Source organism: Acinonyx jubatus, chromosome C1, assembly GCF_027475565.1.
Source record: "Acinonyx jubatus isolate Ajub_Pintada_27869175 chromosome C1, VMU_Ajub_asm_v1.0, whole genome shotgun sequence".
Taxonomy (NCBI): Eukaryota; Metazoa; Chordata; class Mammalia; order Carnivora; family Felidae; genus Acinonyx; species Acinonyx jubatus.
In genome coordinates, this window is record NC_069381.1 from 123,972,621 (window position 1) to 123,982,915 (window position 10,295).

A 10,295-nucleotide genomic window follows, 5' to 3' on the forward strand; every position below is an offset into this window, starting at 1 on the left:
TACCACTCCAGACCATGTTACTTAGTTCCCTTCTCAGCACCACCCACACCAGACAGATTCTTGTAAGGAGCTGATGAGTGTTTGGAAGAACCTTTCCAACTCCTCCCCCACTGCTTGACACAAATGGAGACACGCTGTACACCAGCCTTCACCCTGCTTCTTTCAGCCCTTAGTATGTCCTGAAGAGGTCTGCATGTCAGGACATAGGAACCTGTTGCATTTTGGAGTAGTTTGTGTTTAAACAGTTAGCTGTAGTCTTTTGCTTCTACTCTGGCAGTGCCGCTGTGATACCCTGTGTGGGTTTCTTTGAACCCCATGTGTTCCCGTATGTCTGTAGGGTGCATTCCTATCAGTGGAATTCAGAGCCCAGGGTCCTGAACCCCTCTGAGTACTCCCGAGAGCTAGTCTGCACCAAGAACAAGTTAAGCACACGTGGCTGCTCAGGTGTCCTGCCCAGACGCCACCTTCTGCAGCCTGGACAGCCCAGGGACTCCGCAGTTTCCCAAGGTTTCCAACCACACTGTGCAAGCCAAGCAAGCTCTGGGAGCCAGACGTGCATGAGTTCCCACCACTGGTACCTGTTCAGGGTTGCCTCAGCACAGCCCAAGTGCAAGCCTGGGGTTCCAGGTCACAGAGAGCTTCCTGCTCCTCATCAGCCCTTTCTCCAGCTCCTCCTGGTCTGCTCGTCACCCAGGGCGCCCGATTGTGCCACACAGTGGCCCTCCCACCCACGTCACATCCCTCTACCCACACTGTGACTTCCTGGGACACGCTAGATTCCTGCACTCCCTCTAGATCCCAGAATGACTGGCCCTGCCTTATTCTGCATACCCGCTGTAGCTTCTATGCTGCAGGTGCCTCTCTGTGGGGGGAGGGGGGGCCGGAGGGGAGGGAGTTGGGGGGGCAGGTCCCTTCACGTCCTATCCTACGTCTTCTATTTCTCTAGCTGTGACATTAGTGCCCCGTTATCATTATTGTCACCTAACGAGCCCTGAGCTCCACCAAGGCCGTGGCCCCACAGTAGGCTCTCTCAGCCACACCTGCACACTCCCTTGCTTCATGAAGTCTGAACTAGCACTCATACGAGGTAACTGCCAAATTAGGTAGACACAAAACAGCTGGTGAAGGTGGGCCCAGAGGTAGACCTTCAGGGGCAGTGACTTCTCATGGTGGATGGATGGGAAAGATGAGGATTAACAGCAGCTACTGGCAGGCACGATGCTGTGCACATGCCTTGTGCTCCCATTCATCCTCAAGCCCTGCGTGGGAGATACTGTTGTCCCCCTTTGTGGCTGAGGCAGCTGGTGGGTAGAGAGAGGTAAAGACCTGGCCCAAGGATGTGTTCCAGCTGAGCCCAGTTGCAACCCAAGTGTGTGTGGCTCCCACCTCCTGGCCTTCGCTGCTCTCTCGGCGGGATGCTTCACCTTGTGTGGGCAGCTTGGCGTGACAGGCATCCCCACCTCAGTCCTTGGTCCCTGGACTGATGGTTTCATTGTCATTTTAGGATTTCTGCCATGGGCAGGTGATGTGGCCGCCCCTCAGTGCCCTGCAGGTGAAGCTCGCCGAGCCCGGACAGTCCTGCAAACAGGTGTGCCAGGAGAACCAGCTCATCTGCGAACCTTCCTTCTTCCAGCATCTCAACAAGGACAAAGACATGCTGAAGTAAGTGCAGGGGTGGGGAGGGCCAGCCCAGACTCCAGCTCACCTCTGGGCTGCCATTGTGCCAAGAGGGACAGGGTTTGGGGAGCAGGTGGCAGCATGGTCCCCCTCCCCGCCCTGCCCCACAGAACGTTAGGCCAATAGTTCTGGTGTTAGATGAGATCACCTGGCATGCTGATATATTTGGAATCCATATGGGGGTGTTGTATTTGGATAAATAACATGGTGTTTGGAATTGGATGTTGTGGGATGTGTTCATTTGGCTCATGTTACACCCAAGATCTGTGGGAATGGAGATGGGCGCAGAACCACAAACATAGAGGGTCCTGCCCCTGGGCTCCCCTGGCAGAAGCCAGGTCTGCAGAGCTTGATCCGTGCAGGTGGCAGGTCATGGTCCATGCTGAAGCGTGGAGCCCGAGAGGAATGAAAAATCAGCGTAAGGAGCTGGCTTAGAACTGCCCACGGCACATCCCTTGCCACCTTCCCCTGCTGTGGCTCCCATCCCCTTTTGCACTTGATTGCAACACCCTTGGAATTCGGTACATTACAGGGGCCTGAGCAGGCCTGACTTCCCAGCCCCTTGGCAGGGAGGCGGGTGCAGCACAGGCCAGAGCTGTGCCCAGAAGAGGCCTTCTGTATCGCTTGAGTTTTTTCTCCTCTTGCCTGCATTACTTTTAGTGATCCCATTCATTTCCCTTTGCTTGGCATTTTGATTTTGGCATTTGCAGATCCCAAATTTCTACATGAGGATTCTTCTGGCCTCTGAGTCATGACCTCTGTCCGTGCTAAATCTGTGCTCCCAATTTCTATTACACCCACCCTGGGCCACATATTACTTAATTACCTAGCCACTCCCCCTCCCCCCTTAGTTGCCCTGATTAAGCACTTTCCCTTAAGAGACTTGCTATGTCCCAACCCTAGGTACTGAGGAGAGCCGTGGTACCATCCAGTGGTACCGTCCAGTCTTGAGCAGGATGTTTCAGGAATAGTGCACTCACTGCCCATGGCTTGCCTGTCTCCCATTCTGGCTTCCTGCCCTATTACAGCGGTTGGCCACTGTGGTTGTCTGTGCACAGAGGTCTGAGCTGGCCTGGTCCTGTGTGTATGTCTTCTTATTCTCAAATGTGGTATAAAACCCTTCTTAGAGAGTTTGGCCTGTAGCATCTCACCTGCAAGAAAGCTCTCAAGCAAGGATGTGGAACATGCTATTTTTTTTTACCATTCTTTTTATGTGAAGGCCGAGTTCAGAGGCTACCTTGATTCCACTATCAAAACAAATGCCAGAAGAGAGGCAGTGTGGCACCCTACTCCGTGACCAGTGAAACTTTGTGACGGGGGGGGTGGTGGTCTGATATTTAAGGAAAGACTCATGGTACTAGAAGCTTCCATTTCCAAAGTACATATCCTGAATTCTCGGGTTCCAGGAGGGGCTTCCTATTGGCTCCTTTTGCAGATAACTTCTGTAGCAAGGTTGCTTTTTGAGAACCCTGAGTATCTCTCTCTGGTTATATTGGAAGTGTGGTTTCGCTGGGGATAGACTAGGGAGTGTGCATACAGAGCTGTCCATGTACATTCCTTGTCTCCACCTCTGGAAGAGGAAACATAAGGAGCTGCATCCTGGGAATGGAACCCAAGTGAGACTCCTCTACTGCATGGTCCTTGATTCCCGGCCAGGCAGGAATCCGGGCTCCCACCTATGTATGATGATCATGACCTGGTTCAGATAGGACAGAGCCCCACACAGCAGGCCTGTCTCTGGGACAAAGGTCTAGATCCAGTGGAGGGACAGGAAGGAGAGCCAATGGGTTAATTTCCTCTGCTCCACCCATTTTCTTACCTGTAAAATGGGGGTATCCTGTGTGAGGGTGAGATAATGTGTAGCTGGTGCCCAAGACAGAGCAGAACAGCCCCTTCATCCAAAGAGCCTTGGGCAGTGGAGCAGGCTTGAGGCTGCCACGCTGAGACCAGAAAACCAGTCGCCTCCCCAGCCTTCCTCTGCACCTCCCCATACCATGCAGAGCCCATTAGAGTGGAAGGCCTTGTGGGGCTGTCCCATGGCCAGGCCCTGTGCCATGGGATTGCTCAACAACCCTCTCCCAAACCCCATCATAGCTACGTGGGTTTTCTCCCAAGGAGGCTGCAGTGAATGCTAATTTTGCAATAAAGCTGCCTGAAATTCTCTGAATGTAAGAACCCTATTGAATACCTTGTTCCTGCACTTGTAAATACCAATAATGTTGTAGAACCCCAGCTATCTGGTGGTCTATTGAGTACCTCCTCACTATGACACAATCCTGGCTCATTCATATTCATGGCTGATTAGCAATGAGTGGCTCCCACAAGCCCATGCTACTTTTTCTTCTCCAACTTGGGGCCTGGTCTGAGCGTAATCTCCTTTTAGTCTTTGGGTGTCCGTGACCTTGAAGGTCCATCTATCCTCATATCACATAGATCAAGGCCTTTGGAATGTCCTGTGCTCTTGTCCTGAATCAGGGGGAATCAGAGAGCTGATGCTGGAGCTCCTGTTCATGCAGAGCCTGTTGTAAGTGCTGGAGAGGCGACCACAAAGTCTTGTGCACAGAACATGCATGATTCAGGTGTGGCCTGACCTGACACAGACAGACCAGGGGCAGGGGTCCAGAGGCAGAGGCCCCAGCTAGAACCAAAGTCCATGCTGGTGTGGCCCTGTAGGGAGGACCTCAGTTCCATAAACAGGAGCATGTGTTCATGTGACACCTCATTTGTAAGTTTGCTACCTATTTTGGTGCCTGAGTCCGAGTGTTCACAAGTGAGTTTGGGGGACTTGGTGGATTCAGGGTTGGAATAGGCAGGGGGAGGGGGGTGAGAGAGGGGAGGAACTCAGGAGCGGGGAAGAGACCAGCAGATGGGACCCTGTTTGCATCCCTTCACCCTGTGTGTGTCTGTATGTCAGGAGGAATGGGTTGTTTCTATCCCCAAAGTTGGGGCTTTGCCTTTTTATTCTTGGTCAAGAGCTATAAAATGTAAAGCAAGAGCTGATGGGCCTCAGAATCCCACTGCCATCCTGTAAGAGGCCATTTGGGGAGAGGTCATCACCACAGGGTCCTACAGAGAGGAAACAGTGTGCTAAGGGTCTCTGAGTGAGACAGAGAGAGAGAGAGAGCGAGAGAGAGGGAGTGTGTGTGTGTGTGTGTGTGTGTGTGTGTGTGAGAGAGAGAGAGAGAGAGAGAGAGAGACAGAGACAGAGACAGAGACAGACAGACAGACATCACAGGAACAGGGAAACTGAGACAACACACATGCTCTGAAAAGGCAGGGGATCCACCGGTGAGGAGTGAGGACTGCTGGGGCATGGAGGCTGGTTTCCAGATGCACTCTAGCAACTAATTCAGCAAGGATGGTGGAGTGCTCTTCCTGCCTGCCCAGTGCTGTGGGACAGGGGCCTACATGCTAATAGAAGGGAAAGCTCCCTGGGGGCCAGGCGGTTGGATGGCATCCACAAATGTGTGGGGCCCCATATTAGCCGAACCCTCAGGGAGCTGCCTCGTGGCAGGTCACATGGAGTTCTGGGGAATACCAGCTGCTTGAGCATTGTGTGGTGGTATTTGGACCCCATCCCCAGGCAGGCCGCTTCTGCTGCAGCCTCAGCTGAGATGTGTTCACAGAACAGGCACACGTGTGTGCTCACATCCCAGTGCCTAGGGTCTGAGTTAGGTGACCGGGGGCAGGAGCCAGGAGGCTTTCTTCATGGCTTCTCCCAATTATACCCATCCTGTGGGGTCTCAGACTGGTTGTAGAGATTTCCAACTCGGGTCAGCATCTACTAGGCAGATGGCTGGAGCTAAGACTTAGCAGCTGCTAGAATTCACCTAAATAAAGAAATAACCTAAGCATAAATCTGTATTCTAAAGCTACATTCCATCTGGACATTTCTAATGCACAGTTGAGTTTTGGAGAACCCTTTCTGTGCGTAGGCCAGTGGAGGGGTCCTGTGAGAAGGACCTGATAGCCCCAAATCTCTGACTCCCTTTTTCTCAAGGAAATCCATAAATCCCCACTTCCTGTCTGTGCCGTCACTGTCTGGGCACCCACACCCCCCAGCTGGCACACCAAGACCAGAGGTGTTAGGGCATTTAGAGAAGTCACAGAGCTCCCTGGTGACTACAGGAACAACATGACAGTGGGTGAAGCCCTCCTGAGCACCAGGGACCAGGCAGGCAGGCCCAGAGAACTCTTCAGAAGCCCCAGTAGACGTGCTGGGAATTGCCCAGTTCACATTGGCAAGGGCAGGCTCGAGCCGGACAGTTTATCGGCTGGAGGAAGACGAGAGGGGGCAGGAATAACAGTGAGTACGATGCTTTTCCCCTGACATTTGGAAGCTTCCCAGAGGCAGCAGGAAGCCTAGAGTGCCCCATCTGGGTCCCCATCTTGTCAGCAAGAATCAAGATTTATGTGAACAAAGCAGAACAGAGATGGTTGGCCTGTGTGTAAATTCACACCCTCCGGCAAGGGAGGCAGGTGACAGAGCCAGTGTCTGCCAGGCCAGGGTGATCATGGTGACAGTGGCGGTGGTTGTAGTAATGATAACAGCTGCTGTTTATTAAATACTTAACCCAGAGCTACCTTCTGCCCAGTGCTCTGGAAGCACTAATTTAATTCCTGCATCTCCCCTGTGAGTTAAGGATTATTTGTCCCCCCTCTACACAGAGAGGCTTGGTCATTTCTCCATGGTCTCACAGCTCATAAGGGATAAATTCAGGACTCAAACTCAGATCTGTCTGGCCCCCCTATACTTTCTTCTCTGAACTAGTCCCCACCTGGCATATAGGACACGGTGCTGGGCACCTGCTGAGGCCTCCTTGTTCAAGGGGAGACCGTGTGGGTGGGACCGGTGTACCTCAGGCCAGAAGAAAAAGGATGCAGCTCTTCTTTGAGGTAACAGGCCAACACGGTTGGTTATCCCCAACCCGAGGAAGCAAAGCCACAAGGGTTTGCAGTCAGGGCTTGGATTCGGACTCATGCTCCACATGTCCAGAAGCCTCAGGCGCTCATGTCTCAGGAAGTGGGCGGGAGGGAGGCTGCTATTGCCACATACCAAGGTGACTATGGAGGTCCAGTGAATTGATGCCCTGGGACAGCACCCTCCCCTGGGAGACCATCTGATTGCCCTCCAGTGGGAGACTAAGGCCATGTCCCATCAATTTTTTTAAACCATCAATAAAAACATTAAACATCGTTTTTGGAAATAATTAAATAATGTCAATCTTTGCCCCAGTCTCAGTCCTCTGAAATAACCATTGTTAAGGCTTTAGGGTGTAGCCCTCTTACCTTTTTAAGCACAAGCTGATCCCAGTCTCCATCTCATTCTGTTACTTAACCTTCCTCAGGTTACATTACAGACAGTGCTTCTGTAAGTAGCCTTGAATACACATTCACACACATACACACACACACACACACACACACACACACACATACACACACACACACACACGCACACACACCTTTGTCCAGCCTGGATTCCTAGTGGTGGGGGAATTGCTAAGTCAGAGGGTGGCTACCCTGTCCTTTCTACAGCAGATGAACCAAGCGTGCTCCCCACACCTGAAGTGGGATGGAGGTGCCAATGACTAGGACAGTGCCCGCATCTCCAACCCTCATGCCTTTCTCTTCCTCTCCAGATATGAGGTGATCTGCCAAAGCTCAGAGCTGGCCAAGGACATCTTGGTGCCCTCCTTCGACCCCAAGAACAAGCACTGTGTGTTTCAAGGTGACCTCCTGCTGTTCAGCTGTGCGGGCGCCCACCCCAGGCACCAGAGGGTCTGCCCCTGCCGGGACTTCATCAAGGGCCAGGTGGCTCTCTGTAAAGACTGTCTATAGCGGCCACTGACTCGGCCCCACACGCACTCTGCTGGGGAAACGGTGGCCCCAACACCATCGGGGCAGGGCCAGGGGGCAGACGTCATTCAGGGACTCTCGCCAGAGCCTGAACTTGATGGTGGAAGGTTTCAATTTGGTATTGCTCCTTCTGCGGTCAGAGCACCATGGCAGAGTTTTCCCCAAAGTGAAACAAGAGCAGATGTCAAGTGGGGAGCCTGGCTTCTCGCTGGCACAACTTCATTTTTTATTTCTTGAGGAGACTGTGTTTATGAGGCTGCTCCGAGATAGAAGGAGAGTCTCAAGATGCATTTAAAACAGAACCAGAGGAGGAATGGAGCTTGTCGGAAAGAACTTGATACGGGAACATTCCTAAACCCATTAACTTATTTATTTGGGTGGGTGGGAGGGGGAACAGGGGAGGGCAAAGAGGGATTGATCACATGTCTTGTTTCTTTGATTTCCCACTGTTTACTGTCCACCTTCACTGTATTATTATTCCCGTCTGCTTCCAGAAGGAAGCAGGAGGGAGACAGGGTGCACTGTGGGGCTGGTGGCTCGCTTGAGGGCAGCTGCGGGGATCTGGCTCCTCAAAGTGGATGGTGGCAGAACAAAAGAAAATCTTGTGTGTGCTTGACAGATGGCAGCTAGAAGACGTGCACCTCCTGGGTGCGGGGACGTGCCTGTGTTGTTCTGAGAGCCCAGCCAGGGACCAAAGATGGGGCTGCTTTGCAGTGAGAGCTCCTTTCCTTGACCCTCCCACTTTCCCATCACACACACATACACACACACACACACACACACACACACACACACACACCCCTTGGCCCTAATTTCTGATGAGGATCTCTTTGGGAAAGAAAGAACACGACTGAAGAATTGACATTTGCTACTTTGTGGTAAATCTACCCTCCCTTAAATGCCACTGGAAGGAGGAAAGTACAAAAGGGGGACTAAAGGTCATGCTTATTTACTCCTAAAGAGGCTTATCTGAGCTGGGGTGTGGACACCCGTGAAGCTGGCCCCTGAGAACCAGTTCCACCACCAGAGCTGTGCTCCAGACACATGCACTTGTGTCTAGTCCTTCTCATGTCTCATGTCACCGACGTCCCAGAAATGAGGCTCTCAATGGACCTGATGTTGGCTAGGGGAATAGGGCAGGCCAGGACGAATGTGGTGGGCAGTGCTGGCCGCTCACCCTTGGGTGTGGGTGTGTGTGTCTTGCATGGGGCTGGAGTCTGATGCTGGCTCTTCCTCAAGGCGTGACTATTCTGAGGGGCATATTCTGAGTTGGCAGGTTGGCCCCGTCAGTCATTGGATGCCCCTTCCAAACCCTGGAGTCCCCAGTCTCTGCCTTGGTCTGAGTTCCCCGCCCCCACCCAGCACTGTTTCAGTGCTCCGGCTAGAAGTGTGTGTGTTTCCTGTGAAGTCCCTGGCATCTCCATGCTGATAACAATGAGTCCTTTTCTCTCTCTTACAGAACATCCCAGTTATGAGCTGTGGTGTCATCCATCTAGCCCTCACTGGTGGTTTTGAGTGCCTTGGTCACCTAGCACCGTGCTCCCCACCTCCCCCAGCAGTCCTGTGCTTCCTAGCCCACTCCCTGCCATCTGAGACAGCCAGCCCAGCCTCGGCCAGACAGAACTGTTCGGCAGGGCTGATGGCTGGGTGGGCCTTCGAAAAGTGAGCTAAATCACGAGGATCACACGGCAGGTGGAGCCTTTAGGTAGCAGAAGTTAGATTGTGCCTGCTTCTTGATTCTTCCCTAGTACAGAAGTAATATCAAATGCACAGCCAGCCTTTCTTTTCTTAGTCTATCAGTGGGTCTGAATTGTACCTCTGATCCCAGAGAGTGAAGGGGGTGAGGCGGAGCAGCCAGGGTCTTCCCCACCTCTCAGGTGGCCCGAGCACGTGTGACAGACTTCTGATAGGGAGACCTCTGCCCTGAGCATCGGTGCAGGGGCCCCTCAGGAACTAGCAGAGAACAGCCTCTACCTGGGCCCAGCAGCAAGGGTATAAGTCCAAAGGGAGTCTTGGTTATAGGGTGTGAGTGTGTGTGTGTGTGTGTCTGTGAGTGTGCGTGCATACGTGTGTGTGTGTGTGTGTTCCTGAAGTTTTGCAAGGGCAATACCTGCTGTGAGAGAAGCAACGGCCTTCTGTGTTGTTAGGAGCAGCTCTTCCCTAGGAATGGGTCTCTTGGTTTCACCCTAGGTTGTAGGAATTTGCTTGAGTTCCCAGGGCTGCAATTCCTGGGCCAGTGCCGCCCTCTCCTGGGCTTTTGTGGGAGCTTCCAAAAGTGAAGATATCATGCAGGCATTGGACCAGCAGGGGGAGCCTATGGGCTGAGACCGATTTCTCTAGCTCAGCCAGATTAACCCATTATGGCTGTCCCGTTTGCTGAGCTCAGGGCCTCTCCGCCTCCCCATTCCTCTCCTCTGTATCAGGACTCAGGTCAAGCAGTCCAGCAGAGCACTTTATTTCCTGCACTTGAAGATCCCAGCTGCCCACCCCCCAGCCCACTAGTGGCCGGAAGTAAGAAGAGTTCTGCAGGTGGGGAGCTGCTGCTTCCCAGGCAAACCCACACCCCAGCTGTCCAGGGCTTTATGAACAGAGGCGGCAACACCCAAATGTACAGCAGCTCCCAGGCCACCAGAAGCGTGGCCTAAGTCTGGTCTGTGACCCACAGGAGGAAATTGGAGAGGGCATCTCCATCTGCACTGTGTGAAAGGGGCACGGTCCCTGGCTGCCCTGGGAGAGAAGGGTGCTTCTCAGAGTAGGAG

General features: G+C 52.9%; 1 protein-coding gene across 9 annotated transcripts in view; it reads left to right on the forward strand.

The window, feature by feature from the left end:
- Window positions 1–9,893, forward strand: part of MGAT5 (alpha-1,6-mannosylglycoprotein 6-beta-N-acetylglucosaminyltransferase) — a 338,022-nt gene extending 328,129 nt beyond the window's left edge. For all 9 annotated transcript variants that reach the window (XM_053214934.1, XM_053214936.1, XM_053214932.1 and 6 more), the window contains 2 exons: window positions 1,505–1,662; window positions 7,320–9,893. In XM_053214934.1, the coding sequence (XP_053070909.1) occupies window positions 1,505–1,662; window positions 7,320–7,518 (357 nt within the window). In that variant the 3' untranslated portion in view covers window positions 7,519–9,893. The remainder of the gene's footprint in view (window positions 1–1,504; window positions 1,663–7,319) is intronic.
- The last annotated feature ends 402 nt before the right edge of the window (window positions 9,894–10,295 follow it).